Source organism: Balaenoptera musculus, chromosome 3 (genome assembly GCF_009873245.2).
Source record: "Balaenoptera musculus isolate JJ_BM4_2016_0621 chromosome 3, mBalMus1.pri.v3, whole genome shotgun sequence".
NCBI lineage: Eukaryota > Metazoa > Chordata > Mammalia > Artiodactyla > Balaenopteridae > Balaenoptera > Balaenoptera musculus.
The window spans coordinates 126,309,445-126,336,088 of record NC_045787.1 but is presented as its reverse complement, the minus strand read 5'-3'; the positions used below and the strand labels follow the sequence as shown (position 1 = coordinate 126,336,088).

The window sequence follows — 26,644 nt, the reverse complement described above, 5'->3', positions numbered from 1 at the left end:
AGTGGGATAAAGCTTTCTGAGTTCAAGCTGTGCTCCCAAAGTGTGTTTCTTTTTTTTTTTTCTTTATAAATTTATTTATTGATTTATTGATTTTTGGCTGCGTTGGGTCTTTGTTGCTGCACGCAGGCTTTCTCTAGTTGCAGTGAGCGGGGCCTACTCTTCGTTGCGGTGCTCGGGCTTCTCATTGCGGTGGCTTCTCTTGTTGCGGAGCACGGGCTCTAGGCGCATGGGCTTCAGTAGTTGTGGCTCACGGGCTCTAGAGCACAGGCTCAGTAGTTGTGGCGCACAGGCTCAGTTGCTCCGCGGTATGTGGGGTCTTCCCGGACCAGGGATCGAACCCATGTCCCCTGCATTGGCAGGCAGATTCTTAACCACTGCGCCACCAGAGAAGCCCCCCAAAGTGTATTTCTAAATAGGAATTGTATAGGCATTGTGTGCAAAAATGTCCCATGGACAACGTTTGGGAAAAAGTAGAATAAGCAAAGATAAGTTAGCTTCTTTACCTCAGAACTTCTTACAGCCTTCACTATAGTATGTCCATTATGAGGCTCCAAGAGGGATGTAGAATATGCTGTGTCTATCAAATGTACATTTGTTTGTTTGGTTTTGGCACTCCCAGTGTTTTTGCTCAGGGAGCCCTATTTTATGGACTATTTCATGTGGGAGAGCGCGGCTGGGGATTATCTGGTGGCAGGGGTGTGCTGAGGCCAGCTGTCTGGGGAAGGCATCTCTTCTTAATTCCACGTTCAGTAAAGGCATATCGGTAGCTTGGAATTGTCCATTGGAGGTATTTACACCACGGAAATTGGCAAATGCTACAAATCAGGGCTTTTTTTTCTTTTTTTCCCAGACAGCCAGTTGTTAATACTCACCAGTACACCACTTTCTGGTCTCAGCCACCTCCAGACAGGAGGAGAGTCAGGGCTGCTGTGACTATGTGGTCAGCCTCCCCCTGTTTGGGGGAGAACCTCCCCTCCTTGTCTGAGAGGATCCCAGGGCTGAGTGAGAGGTAACCTCTCTGTGTTTCTCCCCAGAACGACACCTCTGGCGAGTACAAGAAGACTCTGCTGAAGCTGTGTGGGGGAGATGATGAGTAAGTGACCTCCTGGCCCAGGGCTGGAGGGTGTGGCCTCAGGCGTGGCCGGTCAGGATTCTCTTGGCCTTATCTGGATGGATGGGTGGATGGATGGATGGATGGATGGATGGATGGATGGATGGATGGATGATGGATTGGATGGGCTTGGGGATTCCCTGAAGGTCAGAGCACCACACAGGTGAAAGTCTGCATGTCCATGTATGTGCACATGAGTGTGGTCTCCCACACATGGAGACATCTACTCCTGTGAACTTGGAAATCAGTCTGGGGGTGTGGACCAGGAATCAGAATATGAGGGTCTAGGCCCTGCTACTTTCTTCACGGGTGCTTCTCGGTTTCATCATCTGTTAAATGGAAAAAATACAGATGCCTGCTCTGACTGCTTGTTTATTCAGCATCTCTGTATTAAGTACTCTCCACGTGCAGGCATTGAGGGGAAGCACAGTGATGATGCCTCCGGCCTAGAAAGGCATACAGACCAGGGTGTATGTACATGATGGGGAAGTATACGAGCCTCTGAGAGCCCTCAGAGGGTGCACTATCCCAGACAGGGCGGGGAGGCTCCTGGAGATAATGAGGCTGAGACGCAAGGAGGAAGGTGAAGAGGTGAAGACAGGGGCTGGAGGGAGAGTGTTTGGGGTGGAGAGAGGGCCTAGAGAGGAGAAGGCACCGCCTGGTTCATTTATGTAACTGAGGTCACACTTTTGTAGCATGCTGGGGAGAGATGAGGCTGAGAGGTGGGCAGGGTCCGGGGCCTCTTCCTGGCACACGGACCTCACCTAAGGGTAGCAGAGAGCCAGCCATTGGAGGCGTTAAATTGGGGCATGACTTGACCAGATTTGGGTGCTAGGAAAGGAACTACAGGTACTCTGATTTCCCTTCTCTGGGGCTTATAACGATCCAGTTAAGTAGGGAATACGAGAGCCTCCTGTTTACCTTTGTTAAGCGCCTTAGGGGCTGATTCAGTTCAGCAGATATTTACCTGGCAACTAATAAACCGGGGTGCTTGGCAGAAGGAGAGGTAGAGATGGCGTGGCCCTAAGCTGGTCATGGACATGTCTGAGAGGGGAGACTTGGATAGAAGTCACTCGTTTTATAAAGAGGAAAGGGGAGGTTGAGGGACTAGAGAAATCATCTCCTGCATGGGGCCTGGCGCCAGGAAGGCTGCTGCTCAGAGCCAGCATGGTAGGGGGGGTCGCAAGAGAGGGTAGAAGGTTCTCAGAAGTGGAGGGAGGGCTATGGTGAATGGGTGAGGCCCAGGCGGGAGAGAAGGGAAAGCCAGATGGATTTACTTAGAGTGTGTGTGCATGAGTGTGTGTGTGTGTGTGTGTGTGTGTGTGTAAGCGTGTGTTGTGTGTGTGAGTGTTGCCCACGATGACCTTCCCTCCTGTCCTCTCCCTAACACCCTCCATTCCAGTGCTGCTGGCAAGTTCTTCCCGGAGGCAGCGCAGGTGGCCTATCAGATGTGGGAACTTAGTGCAGTGGCCCGAGTAGAGGTCAGACCCTCCCCCCCTCCTGCTTGACCTCTTGACCGCAGCTTCCACTCTTCCGCTCGCACCTTCCTGCTGCTCTGGTTGGCACCCAGCTGCCCCCTGGTGGCCAACCCGAGACGTTGAGTCTCACGTCTTGAAGCTTCCTGTTCTCCGCGGAGTGATGGATGGGAGGGTGGGCACTCTGGTGTTGGCATCTGATTCCTGCGTTCACCTCTCACACGCTGGGAAGTGTTCTGCCCCACTAACTACTAACAGACCTTGCCAGTTGGAGACCTGGTTGGTTCAATAGCAGGGCCTATCCCATCCTGGGTCCGACAGTTGGGTTTTGGAGGCATGAAAGCTGAGAACAGATGGGCACCCCTGGGTGCACTGGGTGATTCTTGGTCATCCTGACCATCCTCAGACCCAGGGCCCGCACAGGGCAAGAAGGAAAGGTTTCACAGAAGCACTCAGGGCAAACGCATCCAGGGACTCTGGTAGCACTTGGCCCCTACGAAAATATTTGGAACCTAGGACTCTATTGCTCGCTCGCTAGCTACCTTCGGCAGGTCCCCACATCTCTCTGTCTCCATCTCTCAGACGAGGCTGTTAGACATGGCAGTCTGGATGCCCTCCAAGGGCTCTTGTGCTCTGATGTTCTAGGACAGCGTTTCCCAAATTATAAGGCAAGAGCTGTCATTGCAGATGATCTTAAGTCATATGAGAAGTGAATTGAGTTTTTTTTCTGGGGAGGGGGACCTCCATGGCATTAAATAACCCTGACTCCACATAGTGAGAAAGCTGCTCCACTTCACTTTCATCAACCTTATTGTTAACGTCAAAGAAGGAGTCTCAGTTTGGTGCCTCATCTTTGCCATAGTCGCTAATTTCCCCTTTTCACAAAGAGCTGAGAGAGCTAGCTTCAGGTTCACAGCTTTTGGCAAGCAACGGTGTCTTGTTAAATTTGGTGGTATTTGAAAACATGGTTTTTGTTTTTATGACATTTATTTTCATGGGTTATTATCAGTTTATGGCACATGACACCAACTTTCTATTCATGATAGTGATATAAAATTATTTTCATTCATTAATTCCTTGAGCAAATTTTTTTTTTTGAGAGCTTACCCCTGTGTCAGGCACTGCTGCAGGCTCTTGGGATATATCAAAGAACGAAATGGACCAAAATCCTTGCCCTTTAGGAATATTTAAATGCACTTCAAAATGAACGCATTTAAATAAAACAGAAAAGAAGCTGAATTAAGTTAAAATATTAAGAAATAGCATAGGGCGTACACAAACATAGAAAACATTATGAAGGTCATTCAGGAGTGATTGAAATTTGGGCAACTCTGTTCTGGTATTTCAGAACATTTCAGCTGCCTTTTCAGGGAGAGCGTTTCTCTGAGAGGCAAGAAGACCTTGGCAACAGGGCAGGGTTCTGAGTGACTGGGTTCCAGTGCAGCTGGGCCAGAGCTGACTCCTGGGGCAGGAGCCCAGCCTCTCTTCCCCTGACATCACTTGCCCTGCTCCCAGACCTGGGTCTGTCTCTCTCCTCCCTCTCTCAGCTCTAGGGCAGGGGTCTGTCTGCTGTGCCTTCACCCCCGCCTCTTTCCCCACAAGCTGCTTGGTTTGGGGCTCATGGGGAAAGCCTCCCCTCCCTCGCATGCTCCTGTCTTGGCCTGGCCCCTGGGGGGGCCTCCAGGCACCTGCTGAGTCACTTTCTGCTTCTTGCAGGTGAAAGGAACCGTGCACCCAGCTGGTGACTTTAACCCTGACGCAGATGCCAAAGCCTTGCGGAAAGCCATGAAGGGACTTGGTAAGGAGCACGTGAAAGGGACCAGGTTGGCCTCTGGAGCAGCAGGGGTGGCAGGTGTGGCAATGGGCCTGGCAGGGGCAAGAACTGAGGCCTCAGACTGGGGTCTGCAGGATGACGGGCGCTTTATTTGCTTTGAGTCTCCACCCCCCTGGAGTCTCCAGCTCCCATGGTATAGGGAGGAGGGGAGTGAGGGGGTTTGTAAGGAACATTCCCAGAGACCAAGGTGCTCCCAGGCCCTGGTATAGAAAAGAGTACTAGGTGATAAGGCTGGGTTTTTGCTCTGGCTTTGCTGCTGACTCACTGTGTGACTTTGGGCAAGTCCCGTAACCCACCTGGGGGTCTCAGTATCTCCATGCATAAAATAAGGGGTGTGGACCCTGTAACCCAAGAGGCCAGTTCTGGCATGGGAACACCCCCTGCTGGTTACCCATGTCCAGGCCTCCATTTGGCTCAGGTGAGAAGAACCACCTGTGGGTGGGGTGGCCTGTCCTCAGGAAGGCCAGCGGGGACAGAGCATCTGGGTTTGGCTTCCATTGCCCTTTCTCCCCCATCTGTCTAACAACATCTCCCAGGGGACCTTGGGCTAAGTCTTTTACCTTCTGGGCCTCATTTTCATTTGTCTCATGGGAATAATAATATCTACCAAGCATATCTAGGACTGTGAGATGACAGGGGTAAAAATGCTCTTGAAAGATAGAGTCCTTAAAAAATTAATTAATAAATAAATAAGGACGGAGTCCTGTGCCAGGTCTGAGGTTGATGGCATTGATCTGAGGGGCAGGAAATGGTACCCTGATGCCTTCCAGAGTCAAGCTGCTGTGGTTAGAGGGACTTGGGGTCTAGCTTTCAGGGCGTTACAGAGAAAGGACACAGGGTCCCCAAAAGGACTTAGGTTGTCAGGTTGGAAGGATCCCTTAGTAACCCCTCCAGCTCTTCATGAAACAGAAGGGGAGGGGACTTGTCCAAGGGGATAGCCATTGCCAGAGCTGGGACTGGAACTCAGAAGCCCTGGCTCTCAACCCGGTGCTCTCTGCTCCCCCAGGGGTCTTTTTTCCCTCAGCTAGTGACAGAGCAGAAAGAAGTGCAGAAGGAATCCAGGGGAAGTTAGTGGCTTGGGCCAGAAGCAAGGCTCCTGCAGGGACTTGGGGGCATAAGACTGCCTAGCCTGGCCCCTACCCTGACAAAGGTGGATGGGGCCCATCACTGGGGGAGATGGGGGAGCTGGGCCAAGGCCTTCCTCTGAACTGTGGCTCTGGGGACTCAGGAACTGATGAGGGCACCATCACTGACATCATCACGCACCGCAGCAACGCCCAACGGCAGCAGATCCGCCAGACCTTCAAGTCTCACTTCGGCCGGGTAAGGACCTCAGCCTGGGCCCTGGGCCCCGCATCCACGCTCCTCCTTGGAGGGAGCTCGGCCTGTCACAGCCAGCTCTGCACCTGGGTCTTCATGGCAGTGGGACCCCCTGTGGCCACATGTTCTTGGAGTGTCTCCAGCACTGGATTTGGGCTGCCTGCACGCACACCTCTCCCTCCCACTGCACCCCGGGTTCCTTGTGGTCAGCAACACGTGCGTGACTGGCTCCACTTAGAGCTTCGGTCAGGGATATGAGTTGTGTTAGTGGCATCTAGTTTTGGCTGACCGGTTTCCCCAGGATGGAAATGGCACTGCCCCCTTTCCTTCCCTATCTCCTGCCTCCAAGGAGAACAAGCAGGTCTTCCTCCAGCTTGGTTTTTTTCCCCCACCCTCTTTGGCTTCCTCAAAACAGTGAACCCAACATCAGCCAGGACAGACACAGGCTCCCACGATCCCTGCATCCACTTGGAGCCCCCTCTCCTCCTTCCATGTCTCCGCCCTCCATGTCTCCTCCCTGTCCCAAGTCACATGTGGGCAAGTGCTGTTGTTGGCATGACCTTGGCTCTGCCCTCTGCAGGACTTGATGGCTGACCTGAAGTCTGAGCTCTCTGGAGACCTGGCGAGGCTGATTCTGGGGCTCATGATGCCACCGGCCCATTATGATGCCAAGCAGTTGAAGAAAGCCATGGAGGTAAGGTGTGGGCACCACGGGAGTGGGGTCCAGTCTATGTGGGTGCTGGGGGGACACAGGCACTCTTCCCAAGCCCAGGTGTGTTGGGTGTAACTCCTTGGTAGAGCCCCTCCCACGCCTCTCCTGGGCTCAGTGTCTTAGCTCAGTTCCCTGTCTCATCAACCCACAAGGCAAGGCTTCTCTTTTGTTCCCATTTTACAGATGAGGAAGCTGAGGCTCAGAGCTTAAGTTACTTGGTTAAAGTCATAGCACTAGGAAGTAGCAGAGCTGGAATTCTGATCAAGTCTGTCTGATTCGAGTGCCTGACTTGACAACCACATGAAACCACTAGAGTTTTCGGCTCTTTAAGGATTAAGAGGAGAACAGACATTCCCTGGGCAAAGCAAATTGAGATTATTGTCCTTTTAAAATTCCTGGACAAAAAAATGAATGACTTAAAAACATGGAATTAGGAGAAGGATGGGGCTAGACCATGGATCTCAGAACACTCTGAGGATAAGGCTGTCCTCATCACACACCAGCTTTTAATAAAGAGACTGTTGAAGCTCTCCTTCAGGTCAGAGAACCCAGGGACCGGTTGACCACTGGGCAGTAACCTCCCAGGACAGAGACACGTCTTACCTTTTTTTTTTTTTTTTTTTTTTAAAGTACCTGGCCAGAGCTAACATTTGATGATTCCATAGTTTTCTGGGAGGACAGTGTTTTGTTTTTTTTTTTAATTTTTATTTATTTATTTGTTTATTTATTTATGGCTGTGTTGGGTCTTCGTTTCTGTGCGAGGGCTTTCTCTAGTTGCGGCAAGTGGGGGCCACTCTTCATCGCAGTGCGCGGGCCTCTCACTGTCGCAGCCTCTCTTGTTGCGGAGCACAGGCTCCAGACGTGCAGGCTCAGTAGTTGTGGCTCACGGGCTTAGTTGCTCCACGGCATGTGGGATCTTCCCAGACCAGGGCTTGAACCCGTGTCCCCTGCACTGGCAGGCAGATTCTCAACCACTGCGCCACCAGGGAAGCCCATGTCTTACCTTTTTTTATAGCCATTGCCCCAGCAGCTTGCACAGTGACTGGCACATAATGGCTGCTTAACAGATATTTGAATCCATCAGTCAACCAGTCTTGTCTGCCTCCTTCCCGCCCCCAAAGTGGGGACCTGAGAATAATGGGTTCCCCAGCTGCCTCAGTCCGTGTATCATCCATCAAATCCAAATGTAAACAAATGTAGCTTGTTGTTTTCCTTAAAGCACGGAACTTTTTTTTTCTTCTGACAAATATGTGTTCACCATGAAAGCTTGGGAAAACATACACAGAGCAAAAAAGAAGAAAATAAAAATCATCTGTGATCCCTCACCCACCCGGAGACCACAATCACTGTTATGCTGTGATGCATGTCCTCTGTCCTTTTTATGTACTTAGATATAAATATTTATATTCAGATATATATGCATATAAGTATTTTTATACACACACACATACCCATATCCTGTATATTCTTTTCTTTTTAAAATTTTTGGTCCAAAGCACTTCTCATGGGAGGTTCTGGAAATCTTTACAAGCTAGTGTGGTCCCTTGATTGTGCCAAGGTCTGGTCTGGGGGCCACATCTGAGGGTAAAAAGAAAACTAGGGAAGGCTTGGTCTGAGCGTTGACGTCCTGCGTGGTTTCTTGGAGCAGGGGTCTCTTTGACCTGGGCCCCTCGGGCCTCTGCACGGGGGTCAGGGCTGTGGTTCAGATCCTCTTTGCCTTGACCTTCTAGGGAGCCGGCACAGACGAAAAGGCTCTCATCGAAATCCTGGCCACTCGGACCAATGCCGAAATCCGGGCCATCAATGAGGCCTATAAGGAGGGTGAGTGTGGGAGGCCTGGGGCCAGTGCCGCTGGGAGGTGGGGGTGGGGGGGAAGAGCAGTTCCCCCAGCTCCTGGCCTCACCCTACAGCCCTGCCCCATCTCCCTCCTCTCAGGCCACGAGGCTTCGATAAGCCCGTTGGGTGTGCCCAGCCCTGTGTCTGGGGAAAGGGTGCCCCAGACGGAGTCCCAGCAGGACAGAGGCCTGGAGGTAGAAGAGGGTTTGACTGGGAGTGGGAGAGAGAGCACCCAGGCCACTGGAGAGAGAGGGTGGCTTCATGGGCGTTCGGCCTGTGCAGTCACACAGGGCCTCGCATTCAGAAGGCCCCGTGCCTGGTTACATGCTTTGCTGTCACCGTCTTGAAATTTTTAATAAATTTTTAACAAATGATCCCATATTATCCTGAAGAACCTTGCGTGTCAGTCAAAAACGTTTTAAGCATTTTCTCTTCTGAGCAGCTTTAAAATGGTAGAATCTTTGAGCAGGGAAGTGACATGATCAGAGCTGTGCTTTTGGGTCCAGCAACTGCCATGCAGGAGCGAAGGTAGGAAAGAGAGTGAAGACAGAGAGGCCGTTGTATGGGAGAGGGGAGAGGCACTGAGCCCTCAGCAGGGACAGGAGCAGAGGGAGATGATGGACCGATGGGCACATCACTGTCAAAATCAACAGGAAGGTAGCTGGATGCCCCCAAGAGCCAACTACAAACTCCTTCATCTCCACCACCCCGCCAGCACTGCTCTGACTTCAGTCTGCACTTCTAGGACCCCTTCCCCATCCCATGTCCTTCTTGGCCAGCAGGTGCCCACACCTCCTTTCTCTGTCTTAGACTATCACAAGTCCCTGGAAGATGCTCTGAGCTCAGACACGTCCGGCCATTTCAGGAGGATCCTCATCTCTCTGGCCACGGTGTGTGAATTCATGGCCCCAGGCCTGCTTGGCCCTGTGGGTCCCTGGGAGTGGGGGAAGGGTTGCTGCAGGGAAGGGCAGGGAGTTAGGAGTCCACTCCTGATGAAGAGAGGATGTCTTTCCCTGCTGCCTCCTCAGAGTCTTACCACTGAGGCAGTTACTACTTGTGCAATGCCTTCTCCATTGTTCACTTTTCAAAGCTGGCTTAGTGCCCCCTTCTCCAGGCAGCCTTCCCTGATTGCCCTCAACCTGGCTTTTTGGGCCCCCAGCTGACAGGACAAAGCCATGTGGGTGACCTTTCCCTGTGTCATCATCCAAGAGCTTCTGTTACCATCTCTTGAATTCTCACAACCCAGGCGCCAGGCCCTGATGCACAGTTATGGCAAGTTCAGTGTGTCTGAGTGAGGCATTGGGCTAAGTGCCTTCCCAATGTTTGTGTTAATGCTCATGACTGCCTACCTTATGAAGGCAGGTTTATTGTCCCCATGTTACACATGAGGGAGAGGGTTCAGAGAGGTGAGTGGCTGAGCAAAGTCCTGTAGCTACTGAGGGACAGAGAGGGTGGATGTTTGGAGGCTGAACTTTCTTACTGGTCCTGCTGCAGGGGAACCGTGAGGAGGGAGGAGAAGATCGGGACCGGGCACGGGAAGATGCCCAGGTGAGACACCCCACCCCACCCCATCCCCTGCCCAGTGACTCCAGCTGACACCTGTCCATGCCAGGCCCTGGCTGTCTGGGAGTGGGGAAGGCATCTGGCAGGACATGGCTGGTGTGACCGGCTACACTTAGACTCTTGGCCCCTGCACCTCTCCACCCTTAGAAGTGAGACTATGACACTTTCCAGAACTTTCAGAGAGATGCTTGGGAGGGTGGTGCTGATTCTACTGACATTTCCTGTGTGAAGAGTAGAGCTCGAGCCCTAGACCCTCAGAGCTAGAAGGAACCTATGGATTGTCCAGGTCAGACCCCTCATGTTACAGTTGGAAAATGGAGGCCCTGAGAGGATGAATGACTCCTGAAAGTCACACAGCAAATCAGTGGCCCAGGTGGAATTGACCCAGAGGGCGCTGGTCTGGGAGCTTGCTGGGAAGGGGGCCTGAGTGCTAAAGGTCTCAGTTTATTATCTATAAAATGTGACCGAGTTGAAGGGAATGAATGTCCTGGGAGACCTAGAAAGGGAGTTCATGGAGGGCTGGTATCTTTGTTTTGCTCACTGATGTATCCAAAGTGGCACATGGTTGGTACTCAATATATATCTGTTGTTGAGTGAATAGGGGGGCAGGGGCTTCTATAGGGTCTCTTGGCTGCTCTGCTGCTACCCTGCTTCTAAGGCTGATGAGCTTGAGGTGTGGAGATGGCTTCTCATGGAGGCTGGACAACCCCAAATGCATTGTCCCTCTGGGTCCCCATGGATGGGGAGTCCCTGTTGAGGCCATCTGCATTGTCCCCACTCACCTGTGCCTTGTTCCCGGCATCCTCTGGCCCAGCTCAGGTCCAGGGGTTGGGCAGAGATACCACAGCCAGCGTTTCCAGCCCCCTTCTTTTACAGTTGGTGGGTTGAAAAGAGCCCTGATAGACTGGGAGTCAGGGCACCAGCCCTGTTCTGAATTCTGCCAACAGAGGTGTGAAATGTTACAGCACCATCTGAGCTGAAGAATCTGTAGCTGTAACCCGACAACTACAGAACTATCACAGTGTGTACTGAGTATGATGCTGAGGCTATTTCATACTTTGATAGGACCCCGTTTTCTTACTGGAGGAAAAATGAAGCCCCTTACCTATCCAAGGGTACAGTTTCTAAGTGGCCATGGTGTGATTTGAAGCCAGGCCTGCCTGACTCCAAAACCTGCACTTAATACCATTTAATATCCTCCAGGACCCAGTATAGTAATTTCCCTGCAGCTTCCAAACCATGTAGCTGCTTGTGTCTAGTTTTCCTGCCCCTTGTTTGGAATACAGTTGTCAGAAGCTGCAGGGTTCCATTCAGATAAGGTATTCCAAATGTGTTATAGATATGTTTATGGGGGCTAGCCTGGGAACCCAGTCTAGGGAAGCCCCCTAGACTGGCTTGCTGAGGCCACATTTCATTCCCTCATTCAGCAGGTATTTATTAAGTACTGCTGTGAGCAGCCCCATTGTGCCGTTAAGGGTCTTTGAACCTGGCTTCCTCCTGAAAGCTCACCCCAAATCCATCCATCACCCTGAAATTCATCCTCCGGGGAATTCTGCTTGGTGCCTGGTCCGCCTAGGAGGCTATGCTTCTAGTTGCTGCCAGCAGGGGGCAATGGTGGACCTTGCCGGCAGCCACTTTTCAGGAGAGAAGCCGGGAGAGAGAACCTGGGTGGAGTCAACCAAGGGAGCCAGAGCCAGACCCCGCCCAACTCAGCTGCTTCTCCAGATTCACAGTTGCTAGACCCTGATCTTAGTGTGGACTCATTTCCTTATAGCTAGAAATATTTTGTTTCTCAAGTAATACATATTCTTTTGTTGAAACGTTAGAAAATAGACAAGCAAAACCAGAAACAAAACCCCATAACCTACTACTAATAATAGCTATTGTTAATATTTTAGAATATATTATTCTAGTTGTCTTTTTATGTATTTATAAAAATGGATTACTGATTTATAACAGTTAAAAATGAGTATTCTGTGAATACGGTAACACATGATTTTTAAAAAATCAATAGCATCATTTAATGGCTAAATACTCTTCCATTTAAGAATCTACCAAACTTCTTTTAAAAAGCCCTCTCCCTGGTAACCAACTCTTATCACATTCATGATTTTTTTCCTTAGAATAGATTTCTAGAGGTTCATTGGGAATGCTGGAGGAAAATGTATGCAAAAATTGAAGGCATTTCATATGCAGAGCCAAGGTCCCCCAGAAAAATAATGACATTAGTGCTTGACGGTGTGTGCTTGCTGGTTTTACACCTCCTCCTTCCCAAGCTCTCGCTTTGGGCATCGAGAACAACCTCAAGCTCTTGGAAATCTGGGTCTGTTATGATCAGGTGACATATGGCCAGTGTTTACCTGTTGCCCACAGTATTGCAGATAGCTTGCCCTTTACTCTCAGTGTTCCAGTGTGAGCAGTAAATCATGTAAATGATCTAATTATTATAGAGTCAGAGTGAAATGAAGAATTGTGGCCATTTTTAGATAATTCAATCTCCAGGTTATTTTTTAATATAACAGCTTTATTGAAATATAATTTGCATACTATCTATTGATCTATTTAAAGAATACAATTCGGTGGTTGCTAGTGTCTTCACAGACTTGTGCAACCATCACCACAATAATTTTAGAACATTTCATCACCTTAAAAAGAAACCCTGTACATATTGCGGTTCCTCTTATTTCCTCCCAACCCCCCAGCCCTAGGCAACCACTAATCTACTTTCTGTCTATATAGATTTACCTATTCTGGACATTTCATATAAATGGAATCCTACAATATATGGCCTTTTGTGGCTACTTTCTTTCACTTTATTATAATATTTTCACAGTTTGTCCATATCATAGTATATATCAGTACTTTATTCCTTTCCATTGCCAAATAATATTTCATTGTATGGATATATTACTTTTTTTTTTTTTAACCTCCATTCATCAGCTAATAGACATTTGGGTTGTTTCTACTTTTTAGCTATTATGAATAATGCTACCATAAACATTTGTGTACAAGTTTTTATGTGCACGTATGTTTTCATTTCTCTTGGGTGTATGTCTACGAGTAGAATTGCTGGGTCATGTGATAACTCTAACTTTTGGAGATTAATTTTGGCATGAAGTGGCTCAGCTAATAAGGAAAAGCTTTTGTGTTGAATATCTGGAAAATTATTGTAGTTACCCACTGCATTTTTCATATTACAAATAGGATGGTCTTAAAGTGCTTTGAAAAAACAAATATATCTGGGGGTTCTCTCATCCAAATAAGTAAAGAATCTTTGACACTTTAGATTCCATTTTGTTTAATTTTTTAAACATTTCCCTCTTTTTAATAGCAATACTAAACTTTTTAGCATAACTTTTTAAAAAAACCTGTGGTAAAATACACGTAACACATCGTGCAATTTACCATCTTAACCTTTTTGAAGTGTACACTTCATTGGCATTAAGTCCATTCACGCTGTTGTGCAGCTATCTCCACCATCCATCCACTGATCTCTTCATCTTGCAAAACTGAAACTCTGTACCCATTAAACAGCAACTACCTACTCCCCCTCCCCCCAGCCCTTGGCAACCACCACTCTGCTGTCTCCATGAAGTTGACTACTCTAGGGACCTCATATATTTGAAATCATACAGTATTTGTCCTTTTGTAACTGGCTTATTTCACTTAGCAAAATGTCCTCAAGGTGCAACCAGGTTGTTTTTAATATGGAAAAGTGATAATAAAAACCAGAAGCATCCCATAATCCTAGTAGCTCTGATAACTCCTATTTGACTTAAAAAAAAAAAATTAACGTATTTGCATGTTGAGGAAATGTAAACATAAAATTTCAGGAAAAAATAAAGCAAAATGCAAAAGCTCTTCCCCCCGGTCCTTCTCCTTGAAGAAGGTAAACCACTGTCAACAGTATCTTGACTACCCCTCTAGCACAACTTCCCAGTAAATATGTAAGAGTGAGCATACATTTATCTTTTCTCATCTAGATAAAAGGAACACTTATACACAGCATGCTGTATTTGACTTTTTTGCTTAATTTAAATGGAAACTCTCTCCTTATCAGCCCTGTAGTCCAGTCTCATTCATTTTACTAGCTGCGTGGATTTCCATTACCAAATGAACCATTGCCTGTTTAACAAGTGATCTAGTAATGGTTTCCAGTTTTTCTCTATTACAGTGAACAATCTCTCCAAAGACTTTTGCTGGTTTATTTGTGAGAGAAATTCCTAGCAACATATAGTTGCTTGATCAAGCGGTGTGTGCATTTTGAGTTTTGATAGACATTACAAATTTATTTAATGAAAAGGTTTCTAAAGCCTAAGGCTATTGAGATGTTTATAAAGAGGATGATTTCAGTCTGCCCAATAGAATAAAGTAGTTGGCAGAGTTTCGGAAAAAAAGAAAAGGCAAAACTCAGTCTGGGGTACACAGGACTGGCTATATTCTGTTCCCAGGCCCTGCGAGTCACAGCTATTTGCCTAACAAAATAGTGTCCTAACCTCAGAATTTTGTGTTCAGCATAACGTGATGATGAAAATTCACCCTTGTAAGATGACTTGAACAGCTGGCATCTTCCCACCTGATCGGCTGCACGTCCCCTCCAGGCCTCAGCTTTCCTGTCTCCTGTCTGTAACATGAGGGGGTAAATGACAGGTCTCCTGAGGACCCTTCAACTCCAAATGTGGTAAAAGGTGTAGGAAACAGGGCACGTCTCACGTCTCACGTCTCGGTGGCTCTGAGGAGTCGCCCTAGGTTGCCAGGCATGAGGGGTAGAGTGTCCTGTCCTGTGCCCTCCTCTTGCCCCTCCAGTAAACACTTTCATCGTGAATTCCCAGACCTGTCCTCATTTTGAGCTCCAGCCCAAAGGTCAGGGGAAGGTGTCTCCTCCCAGCCCCTTCCCTGCCCCCCACTGTGGGACCTCTGCCACCCCAAGCCAGGCTCCCTCGCCTGCACCTCAGGGCCCCCTCTGACTCTTGCCTTCCCCTCTCTCTCTCCTGTCTCCTCCTTGCTCTCAGGTGGCTGCTGAGATCTTGGTGAGTGCCCTATTCTTCACGTGGATTTTAACGGTCTGAGTCTGGCTGTGCGTCTGGGCGGAGCTGAGGGGCAGAGTCAGGCAGTGATCTGGGGGCGTGCCCCCCAGGTTCTCTCTCTCCCCTTCAGGGCCTCCAAAGAACCCCGGTGGGTGACATATGGGCCGGGCAAGTGTTTCCCAAAACTTCACCACTCACCGTCCGCCTGATTTGTGCCACATACCACCAGATGTGAATAGTTTTCTTTAAATGGACTCTTTTCATTTTAACCCAAAATGAGTTATTTTAAAGGAAATTTCATATCGATGTAAATAGAACTGATAGCTGGCTAGAAGATCACTGTGGAAGCCTACATATGCGGTGTGTAAAAATATGTTTGCCTGTTTACCCCACTTGGGGGAACACTGGCTAGGCCATTTTTCCTTGCACACGTGCACAGACGCACTTCCCCAGAGGGGCTTTCAGAGGGGTTTAAAGATAGAAGGAGAGCTCTGAGTCTCCATGCCCAGTGCCTGTTTGCCCCTCCCCTGGGCCCAGTCCCGTGACCCTGAGGCCAGGGTGGAAGTGCTCTGTGCTCAGCTCCTCTGGGTGAGCCCACGGGGTCTCTGGGAATTGAAGCGGGGATGTGGAGTCCGAGGAAGAAGGAAGGGGCCAACGTCAGCCTCCTTGGGTGGCTGAGTTAGCCCAGCTTCTAACTGCCCTCGGCCCAGGCAGACAGGAAAGTGAATAACAAACAAGGCTTTCTCGTGTCTTCCCTCTCACATTCTCGCCCCGACCTGGGCTCTGCAGGAAATAGCAGACACGACCAGTGGAGACAGATCTTCCCTGGAGACACGTTTCATGACGATCCTCTGCACGCGTAGCTATCAGCACCTCCGGAGAGGTGAGGCCTGACCCCCTCCCCTTCCCAAGTCAGCAGGAAGATCCCCTAGTCTTGACAATAGGAGCCAGGTGCCCACCCACCCACTCCTTACCCTAGCAAGGGAGTATGGTGGCCGATGGGGACCAGGAGCCAGGTCTAGTCCTGGCTCTGCTGCTAACGGCATCATTCAGCCTCGGGCCAACTCTCTTCACCTCCTTTGGGAAGCATGTGGGATGCCTGGGATAAGAGATGGCAGGTGGCTTTTCCCTCCAAGGCCAACTCCAGTGGATTGGTAGTGGCTGCCTAGAATGCTGTGTTGAGAAGGATTCGAAGGTTCTGTGTCATGATTCTTTGGTGACGTCTGCCAGGGGCAAGGCAGTGAGGGGTGATAATGACACAAGGACCATGTACACACACAGGCTGCCACGTGCACAGGGCACACCTGTATGTGGTGGCCCTGACATTAGGTGATGATGAAGTGCCCTTACCACTAAGACATGGACATTTTGATGTGCATAAGCCTGGCACTTGCCAGTAAAAGTGCTTTAGCACGGTGACTAAAAGAACGGACTTGGGAGCTGGAATGCCTTCATTCAGATCTCCCACTTATCAGTTGTGTGACCCTGGGCAAGTTACTGAATATCTGTGCCTTAATTCCCTTACCTATAAATTTAGGATTTTAATTCTACCTCACATGACTGTTGTGAGGGTACAAAAAATAAATACACAAAAAGCACTTAGCACCTGGTAACTTCCTTGGTGTTATCATTGTGATTACTTACATTAGTCTCTATCCCGACTTCCCTGGTGGTCCAGTGGTAAAGACTCCACGCTTCCACTGCAAGGGACATGGGTTCGATCCCTGGTCGGGGAACTGAGATCCCGCGTGCCTCAGCACAGCAAACAAGCAAACAAACAAACAAAAACCTCTATCCAGGAGGAAGGGGAGGCCCAGAAAGGGGGAGGGGTTCACCCCAGGTCACTTGGTAAGCTTGTGGCAGAGCTGTGAATAGGACACATGCTCCTTCTACTACCCATGCCTGGGTTCCTGGAACTTGTCCAAAGCTCTGGGGCAGTGTCTGACTTGATAGAGATTTGGCTCTGAGCTCAAGGCAGCCCTGAGGTCAGAACATCCCTTCCACAACAGTCCTGACCAATGCATTTAGGTCTGGGCTGCAGCCATACCTGCTGCTGCTGGGTGGGTTGGGGAGGGGTGATCTTCCCACCTTCCTCTGAGTCAAAGCTCACCTCCCACCTCCGGGGCTTCTCTTGGGGCCAGTCTTCCAGGAGTTCATCAAGATGACCAACTATGACGTGGAACACACCATCAAGAAGGAGATGTCCGGGGATGTCAGAGATGTGTTTGTGGCCATTGGTAACTGGTGGGGACCAAGGGAAAGGGCTGGGGGGCACAGGGAACATGGCCAGATTCACTGGATGAGTGTGGCCTGTATAGTTTCCTAAGCTACTAGTACTGGAAAATAAGCACTGCCACTTCTTGGGCTCTGCCTATGTGTGATTGGCAGGATAACACAAGAACTTGTTCTGGGTTGCAGGGCAGGATGAGGAAACAGTGCTCTCTGGGGAAGTGGCTGGGAGGGTGATGGCCAGGCTGGGTAGGGGGTGCAGTGTCCTGCAGGACTTGGGTGTGTACACACACACACACACACCCCTACCTTTCCCTCTTCCCAGCACCTAGATCTCTTTGGTTACTCTCTTATTGTGTAATTTGAGTTCTTGCCTTTGAAAAAGTCTTTCCCCTTTTGGATCTCAATTTCTCCATGTGTATAAACGGATGAGTAGATATGAGCAAAGGTCAAACTTGTTTTTATTAGTATTAGTGATTAGCAGTATCTTATTTATGACTACAAAATGCATTGTATTGATGCACATTTTTTTTTTTTTATCTTACCTGGAGGTGTCAGTGGAAGGTTTTCACATAATTGCCATCAATTACAGGATGCATCTTGATTTCAGGGACTTCAAATTCGAGGAAAAGGTGTTTTAGAACAGATGGAGCAGAGGTGTTATTGTTGTGATGTTATTATTTAACTTTCAGTGGGTCTTTACCACCTGGGAACAATACCTAGGAGGCAGAATAGCATAGTGAATCCAGGTAGAGTCCCAGCCGTGCCACTTACTATCTGTACAGTTACATCCATTGGCAAGTCACAGAAACCCTGTGCCTCAGTTTTCCTCCTCTGTAAAGTGGATGTGATAATAGTACACAGATTTAAATGAGTTAATTATACAACACTAAAAAACATTGCCCCCTGGCACATAGAATGCACTGGATGAATGTTAGCTTCTATTATTATTTCCTGCCAGGCACTGTGTGAAGCCAGTTGCACACAGCTTTGGTTGAATCCTTATGAGGTGCTTTTATCTGCTTATTTTACAAAGTGGGACACTGAGGTTCAGAAAGGTTACATATCAGTAGTGGAGGCAGGACTCACACCAGAGGCCGCCCGAGCCCAAAGCTCACGCTCGTATTAATCACCAGAGTAATTGGTCTATGGAGACACGTCTAGACCTCGCTTTCCTCGTGTTTCTCCCTCTGTCCTCTCTCCTCCCACCTAGACCATGTGTATGTGCGTGTGCACGAGTGTGCATACTGACACACCACTCCACCTCCTTCCATCCCACGGCAGGCCCCGGAGTCCTCTGAGACAGATGGCGGGCTTCAGGTTCTGGGGAAGGTTTTCGGGGTCGGTTGCAGAGGATGGAAGTTTCTGCCCAGTCTGCTCCTTAACCACACTGACTGAGCCCCAAGCTCCAAGTCAGAGTCAGGGCAGGCTCCTTGGGGGAGGTGAGGGGACTGGGGATGTGGATTCGGGAGGTAAAGTAGTGGAAGGCAGACAGCAAACTTCTCTTTACCAGGAGGACAGAGGCACAAAGGAATTCACAGAATGTTCAGAGAATGGGGAACAGAGGCAATGAGAGAGCAGAGGCAGGCAGGAGCTTTGATTTTCAGGCCAAGGAGCTTGGGGTTTGTTTGGGAGGTGGCAGGGAGCTACATAAGGACCTGGGAAGGTCAGTATGGAATGTGGTCTTTCCCACGGGTTCCCGAGCCTGCTGCAGGGGAGGGTACAGGCCTGTCTCCTGCGTGACTGTGCCCTTGGGATGCACAGCTTCAGCCTCTCGCTCCCTGCCTTCGTGATAGAGATACTTTTATATCCAGAGTCGTTCTGGCTTTCTGGCCCTGGCGTCTGATTCCTCCTCCTTAAGCTGTCTGAGACACCCTCCCGCGCCCGTGAGCTCTGGAGCCTTGGAATCCAGCAGCTGCTGAGGGCTAGAGACCCCCAGGCCTTGCGAAAGTGTGGGAGGTGGTTAGGCAGGCAGTATCTGGGGTAGGGGTGGGTGGGCAGCAGGGGCTGCCAATGGGGCAAGAGTGGGCAACACTCAGCCCTAGGGATTGGCACCGAGCCCTAAATTATACTGACAGACGTTCTTTGGCATAGTATTTCTCGCAATCAGTAGTTCTCAAACATTAGGCTGCACCAGAATGGAGTGATCAACCATCTGGGTTTGTGCTAAAACCAGGAATGTCCCAGGAAAAGTGGGATGAGTTGGTCACCCACCTTCCGAGTTGCAGATTCAGCACATCTCGGATGGGTATGAGAATGTGCATTTCTACCAAGCTCCCAGATGATGCTGATGCCTTCCAGGCACTATACTTTGAGAACTTCTGCTTGAAATATTCCTTGAATCTGGTGGGTCTCTAGGGTGGAGCCCAAAACCTGAGTTTTAAACAAGTTCTTCTTTGATTCTGATGCCCTTAGAAGTTTGAGGCCCTGTACCTTGGGTTCACGAGTGGTTTCTTCCCTTTGAGTCCTCTACTAGCCTTAGTTAGCTGCAAGCACCTTAGCAGGAAGCGAGTTGCAACCCAGTGAGAGCCAGGTCTAGGGATGAGACAGAGGAGGCGGCGTCAGGAAGAGGGGGTGAAAGTGCCAGGCCCTGGATATGACCCTGGCGTTGGCAACGATCCTGGGCCCAGGTTGCGGATAGAGGAGATGCTACTTGTCTAGCAGCAGTAGCGGCACATGGTCTGGGCACATCTCCTCTGACCAGGTTCCCTGCATCTCTTTCCTCTTCCTACCAGTTCAAAGTGTGAAGAATAAGCCTCTCTTCTTTGCCGACAAACTTTACAAATCTATGAAGGTAAGAAAACTTAACTTGTCTGTTCCTTTCCCTTCGAGCACTTCTGCCCCCACAAACACAGATGTGCGCCATCCCCTGGATCAGGAATTGTGTTTGTTTCCACCCATTTGATACGTATCAGCATCTGCCTCATGCCTGGTTCTAGGAGAGTAGTTCTCAACCAGGGTTTACGTTGCCCCCCCCCGGGAAACATGTGACAATGTTCAGACTCATTTTGGTTGTCACAACTTGGGGAGTGTTGCTTTTCGCATCTGGTGGGTAGAGAGCAGGGTTGCTGCTAAACATCCTACAATGTACAGGACAGATCCCCGCAACAGAGAATGATCTGGTCCCAGGCGCCAAGGTTGACAAACTTATCCTGGGGACTCAGGGCTGAAAAGGACAGTCTCTGCCCCTTGGAGCTCACATTCGAGCAGATGACACAGTGTCTCCTATGACCAATGATCACGAAAGGAAGCAAGTGCTCAGCTCTGGGACTAGCGCTGGCTTCCTGAAAACCCAAGCCAGTCTGGCCACCCTCTCAGCCCAGCAAGTAGAGTGTCAGCTGCTGACAGAGCCTGGGCAGGCAGTTTGGTGGGAGCGAGCCTGAGAACCCTGTCAGCCTGCTGTCCACAAACATGACAGCCGTCTCTTGAGCCCCCGCCATGTGCCGGCTCTGATTCCTCAGCTGGTGTTCAGAGCTCCTTGGGGAGCAGAGGTGGGCCTTGGCTGCCCATATGTTTTGTGTCCTGTGTCTGCTCCTTGGGCCCTGTATTAGTTTCCCAGGGCTGCTGTCCCAAATTAAGTGACAACAGAAATGTATTCTTTCACGATTCTAGAGGCCAGAAGTCCAAAATGAAGGTGTTGGCAGGACTGGTTCCTTTTGGAGGCCCTGAGGGAGAAACTCTCCCATGCCTTTCTCCTAGCTTCGGGTGGGCGTCTGGAATCCTGGTGTTTCCTGGCTTAAGCATGAGTCCCTCCAGTCTCTGCCTTTATCTGTGTGTATGTCCATGTGTCCTCTTCCTGTAAGGACACCAGTCATTGGATCTAGGGCTCACCCAAATGCAGTAAAACCTCAACTAATTACGTGTGCTAAGACCCTATATCCATATTAGATCACCTTGTAAGGTTCTAGGTGGACATGAATTTGGGGGGCACACTATTCAACTCATACAGACTGTTCTTGCCTCTGTCTGGCCAGTCCTGGCACAGGGGAGTTTGAGTCAGGACTGTTTGTGGAAGACAGAGGCAGGATGTCCCATCCTGGTTTTGGGGGAAAAGGGAGAGAGGCAGAGGGACACCCATGAGTTCCTGCCTGACCTAACCCCGTTTCTCCTCCTGCCCTGTGTTTCTCCCTGTCGCCTGGCTCCACCAGGGTGCTGGCACAGAGGAGAAGACTCTCACCAGGATCATGGTCTCCCGGAGTGAGATCGACCTGCTCAACATCCGGCAGGAGTTCATTGAGAAATACGACAAGTCTCTCCACCAAGCCATTGAGGTGAGGGGCGGGGTGAGAGGTCAGTGGGGGAGCGGTGAGTGTCAGGTGCTTGAACATAGATTAGAAGTCCTTTTTATTCCCAGAATGTTACCTCCTAGAACAGCCAAGACGTTGCTAAATGAGAGTAGACCTGCCTCACTGTTTATACCAAAATAGATTTCAGATGGATGGATCAAAGGCTTATAAAGATTTCCAAATAAAACAAGAGGCTTTTTTTTTTTTGGCTTTTTAAAAGCAATTTTATTGGAGTGTAATTTAAATATCATAAATTTTATGATATTTACTCGTTTAAGGGCATCAGTAATTTTTAGTAAAGTTAATGAGTTGTACAGCCTTCACCACAATCCAGTGTTAGAACATTTTCATCACCCCACTGATGACCCTTGTACCTGTTTACCTATTTCCACCCCCAGCCCTAGGCAGCCTACAAGTGACTTTCTGTCTCTATAGATTTGCCTTTTCTGATTATCTCATGTGAGTGGTATCATGTAATATGTGATTTTTTGTATCTGACTTTTTTCATTTATGAAGCCCATTGCTTTGATTTTGGGGACTGACCAAAATCTTAAAGTTTGATGCTATACTTGGTTGACAAGACCATGAGGAAGTCACAGGCAGTCTCATAGAGACTTGGTGTAAATGTAACTTGGTAGCACGTCTTTATTATTTTTTTCTTCCAGTTTTATTGAGATATAATTGACATATAGCATAAATAAGTTTAAGGTGTACAGCATGATGATTTGACGTAGATACATCTTGAAGTGCTTATCACAATAACTTTAGTGAACATCCATCATCTTATATAGATGCAAAATTAAAGAAATAGTAAATTTTTTTGTGTGTGTGATGAGAACTCTTAGGGTTTACTCTCTTAGCTTTTATATATAACATACAGCAGTGTTAATTATATTTATCATGTTGTACATTACATTCCTAATACTTATAGTTGTATTATAGTTTATACCTTTTGACTGCCTTCATCCAGTTGCCCCTCCCCCATCCCCTACCTCTGGTAAACACAAATCTGATCTCTGTTTCTATGAGTTTGTTTGTATGTTTGTTTGTTTTTGAAGTATAATTGACCTACAACACTAGGTTAGTTCCTGTTATACAACATAGTGATTTTTTTCTATGCATTTCAAAACGATCACCATGATAAGTCTAGTTACAACGTGTCACCATACAAAGATATTAGTTATTGACTATACTCCCCACGCTGTACATTTCATACCCATGACTCATTTATTTTGCAACTGGAAGTTTGTGCCTCTAATCTCCCTCACCTTTTTCTTTCCTCCCTCTACCAGCTGTCCTCTGGCAACCACCTATTTGCTCTCTGTATCTATGACTCTGTTTCTTTTTTTGTTATGTTTGTTCATTTATTTTGTTTGTTAGATTCCGAGTATAAGTGAAACCATACAGTATTTCTCTTTCTCTTTCTTACTTATTTCACTTAGCATATGTTCTAAGTGAACATATGGCAAAGATTTAATTTTTTTAAGGCTGAGTAATATTCCATTGTATGTATATACCACATCTTCTTTATCCATTCATCAATTGATGGGCACTTGGGTTGCTTCCATATCTTAGCTTTGTACATAACGCTGCTATGAACATAGGAATGCATATATCTTTTCTAATTAATATTTTTGTTTTCTTTGGATAAATACCCAGGATTGAAATTGCTGAGTCATATGGTAGTTCTATTTTTAATTTTTTTTTCACATGACAATTAAAAATATGGTGACTTTATTTCTATCTTCTTACAGTCCCCAGTATCACATCTGGTAAGAATCTTCATATCTATAACACAAAAATATCTCAAGAAAGCATGTTACAAGACAGTATATATAAGCAACAGTTGGGCAGAATTCTAGTTCATATTCCCACCCCCAAAAAAATTTTTTTAATTCAAATATAGCAGTTAACTTTATCTAACATATGTTATACTTACTACTTAAAATACCATGCTCTAGTTAAATAATTCATCAACAACACTGTATACAAATAAAATATTACACAAAATATATTTAAGAAAATGTTTTGGTATTTGATCTGAACAATAAATAAAAACACAAGCACTTCTGCACTGAGACAGGAAAGCAGTCACTACTCAGGATAATAATTTTGTATAAGCAACACGTTAACCATATGGCAAGAATAGAATTCTGCAGTTTTAAACTGACAAACCACTGATAAAAAGGTCTGCCACTTAAATCTTTTCACTTAAAGTTCAAAAGTTACATATGCTTTCCTGGTTCACAATGAAAAATCATGAACACAATATGGTTGCCAGGGTCAATTCAATCTTCAGTTTGAAGATTATGGAATCATACTCATTATTTTCAAATACTAAAAAAGAGAGAACTATCACAACACCACACAGCAAACCAAATACAAGATAGTTAAGCTTTCTCCTTATTATGACCATAAGACCATAACAAGATAAACTGGATGCATGTCACACAGTGATTCCCATTTTGCAAAATTTATTGATTAGATTAACACAAGGAAATGTTGTGGCGGCAGGAAATTTTGAAAGAAGTCAATTTTTCTAGACAATTTAAAAAATTCATCCAAATTTCATGAAAATGTTATTCCATTTCAGAAAAAGCATTGAGTCATATATAACAATGTCTTTGTAGCCAATAGGTTTATGAATACCTAAATCGCAGATAGTTCACTCATTATAATGGGAAATAGGGTTATCATCATATGAGAGCAAAACAAAAATAAAACAAAAATAACACGATCAAATTCCAGAAACATGATTTCAGATGACAAGGGGGACAAGTTAGAAAACAATGACCACTAGCCAGCAGGAAGGGTCAGAACCATTCGTCCTGTCATATCCTACATAAAAATTAGGACCTTCTGCTTTCCCTCTTCAGAAAGCACTACACTGAAAGGTTTAGAGACCCTCATATGGATACTACTCATAAAGGCAATTTTGATGGTTTTACATAGAAATTACCTCTAGTGTGAGAGAACATAACATGGGAACTATTCGAGATTCATCTTTCTATGCAAAGTTTAGTTTGTACATAATTTAGCAACTTAAATAAGCATTTTGCAACCGAGACCAAATATCAATCATCTCTTGAGGTTTTCTACTATGTACCAACATCAAACCTACATAGGAACAAATGTTATTCCTGTTTTTCTCTTCTATATCAAATGTCCTGAAGCCTTTGTGTTTCTCTGGAACGAGGCCAAGTTTCTGAAGGCACATTCCAGTATAAACGTCATCGATGGGGTAGAGAAGGACCTGGTCAGTTACATTTTATAGCCTCAGGGCCAGGTGGCCGGAGTACAGGAATCCACCTCCCCCTGCATAAGGGGGGTAGACGCCAGTGTAAAGAACTTCCGGGACATAGTACTTCAGTTTCTTATCCTGATGAGGTCCAGCATTGGGAATCACATCAACCATAAACAAATCTTTGGCTTTGTTCTTGGAAAAGCTATTCAAGTGATTCAGGATGTGACGGCTGTTCACAAAAATATCATCATCACCCTTGAACACGAACTCAGCATTTGGGCAGGAAGTGCTCACCCACCTGAGAAAGAGTACTTCTTTCAGAGATAAATTGAAGAAGGTATCTCTGTAATTCCACATAAGAATGTCTTGGTGCTTCTCACTCTCAATTTCAGCATATCTGAAAGGTCAGGATGGTTGTCCTCTGCAGGGGTCTGGCCCAGTAAGAAGACTCACACCACTGTTTGGTTCCCCACATTGGTTTCTTTGCCCCAAGATTCCCAAATCGCTTGCCTTCTATCGAAATGTGAAGTAAGGGACTTAATCGCCAGCAATAAGAAGGGCTTCTTTGCACACTTATCTGGTTGATCTATAAGCAGTGAATTATTTCAACATCTCAAATACAACAGAAAATCTTTAAATCTGTCTGGCAAACTGTCGAAACCTGAAACTACTGATGTGACCCTCAGGTCAGGTTCACCATAATTCAGATGGTTTATGTTGGAAAATCTGTATGCTTCCCCTGTCTGGTTGGCTAACATGTTCAAAATGGGATTGTACCTCTTGTTCAGCTTTTCTTGTTCCCTGTTCCAATATGCCTTGGGAGGGTCAGATATCTTCCAGAACTTTTCTTTGGGTATTATTACTTCCCCTTTTCCATTTTTTTCTTGGCTACTGCTTTTGGAGACTGCCACAATCAAATAAATGAAGACATTTACCATCATCAGGATTCCCAACAACTCTATTCTTCGACTTCCAACACTCATTTCTCATATCTTGTCCGGGAACAGCTCTTGCTCAGCGGGGCCGGGGCGGGCGATCACAGCTGCATCCGCATCCCGGCAGCTCCGCCGGGCTGGCAGCTCCGCGGGGCTCAGCCCGGCGACCGCAGCCGCTGCTCTCACTCCATGCGTTGCACCCGCGATGGGTGGCTGGTGGTGTCTGAGGCGGGACTGCTCGTCCTCGGCTTGGCCCCGGCTCAGCTCACCTCCGGCGTTTGTTCTATTTTTAATTTTTTGAGGAATCTCCATACTGTTCTCCATAGTGGCTGCACCAATTTACATTCCCACCAAGAGTGCACGAGGGTTCTCTTTTCTCCACATCCTCACCACTTGTTATTTGTTGTCTTTTTGATAATAGCCATTCTGACATGTATGAGGTGATGTCTCCTTGTGATGTAAATTGGTAGCACATCTTTAAAGGGTAGTTTGGCAGTTTCAAAATTTTAAATGCATATACTTTGGACTTGATAATTCTACTTGTAGGAATTTATCCTACAGACATAGTCGCATGTGTTCTGAAAGACACGTATGGGAATATTTATGCCAACATTCTTTTATAGTAGCAAAAGATTGGAAGCCCTTCATACAGAACTGGTTAAATAAATTACAGTGCATCCATATGATAGAGTACAGTACAGCCATGAAAAAGCATGAGGAGGCTCTGTGTGCTGATTTGGGATCTTCTCTAAGTCAAAAATTATGGCCCAGAATAGTATGAATGCTCTGCTGAAAAGGGACATTATGCATATATACATATTTGTATATGCATATGGAAAAGCATTGCTAGAAAATCATACAAGTAAATACACCAGTGGCTACCTCTTGATTTAGCAAATTAGGGGTTGGGGTAGGAGGGAGACTTTTATTGTATAATCCTTTGATTTGAATTGTTTACAACAATGATTTTTTTTTTTTTAAAGAGGAAAGTTCCTCTTTTTTTATATATATAACTTTATTTATTTATTTACTTTTGGCTTTGTTGGGTCTTCGTTGCTGCCCTTGGGCTTTC

At 47.2% G+C, this 26,644-nt stretch overlaps 1 protein-coding gene and 1 pseudogene across 2 annotated transcripts in view; one reads left to right on the top strand and one right to left on the bottom strand.

Annotated features, from left to right (window-relative positions):
• Nucleotides 1-26,644, top strand: part of ANXA6 (annexin A6) — a 54,854-nt gene that overhangs the window by 26,640 nt on the left and 1,570 nt on the right. The window contains exons 13-25 of one of the 2 annotated variants that reach the window (XM_036846888.1): nucleotides 1,035-1,093; nucleotides 2,514-2,592; nucleotides 4,303-4,384; nucleotides 5,649-5,743; nucleotides 6,321-6,434; nucleotides 8,183-8,273; nucleotides 9,099-9,178; nucleotides 9,783-9,836; nucleotides 14,864-14,881; nucleotides 15,668-15,761; nucleotides 17,020-17,115; nucleotides 19,843-19,901; nucleotides 21,256-21,378. In XM_036846888.1, coding sequence (XP_036702783.1) covers nucleotides 1,035-1,093; nucleotides 2,514-2,592; nucleotides 4,303-4,384; nucleotides 5,649-5,743; nucleotides 6,321-6,434; nucleotides 8,183-8,273; nucleotides 9,099-9,178; nucleotides 9,783-9,836; nucleotides 14,864-14,881; nucleotides 15,668-15,761; nucleotides 17,020-17,115; nucleotides 19,843-19,901; nucleotides 21,256-21,378 — 1,044 coding nt within the window. The remainder of the gene's footprint in view (nucleotides 1-1,034; nucleotides 1,094-2,513; nucleotides 2,593-4,302; nucleotides 4,385-5,648; nucleotides 5,744-6,320; nucleotides 6,435-8,182; nucleotides 8,274-9,098; nucleotides 9,179-9,782; nucleotides 9,837-14,863; nucleotides 14,882-15,667; nucleotides 15,762-17,019; nucleotides 17,116-19,842; nucleotides 19,902-21,255; nucleotides 21,379-26,644) is intronic. The other variant, XM_036846889.1, reaches the window with a different exon arrangement.
• On the bottom strand, nucleotides 23,054-25,903 carry LOC118892339 (annotated as a pseudogene).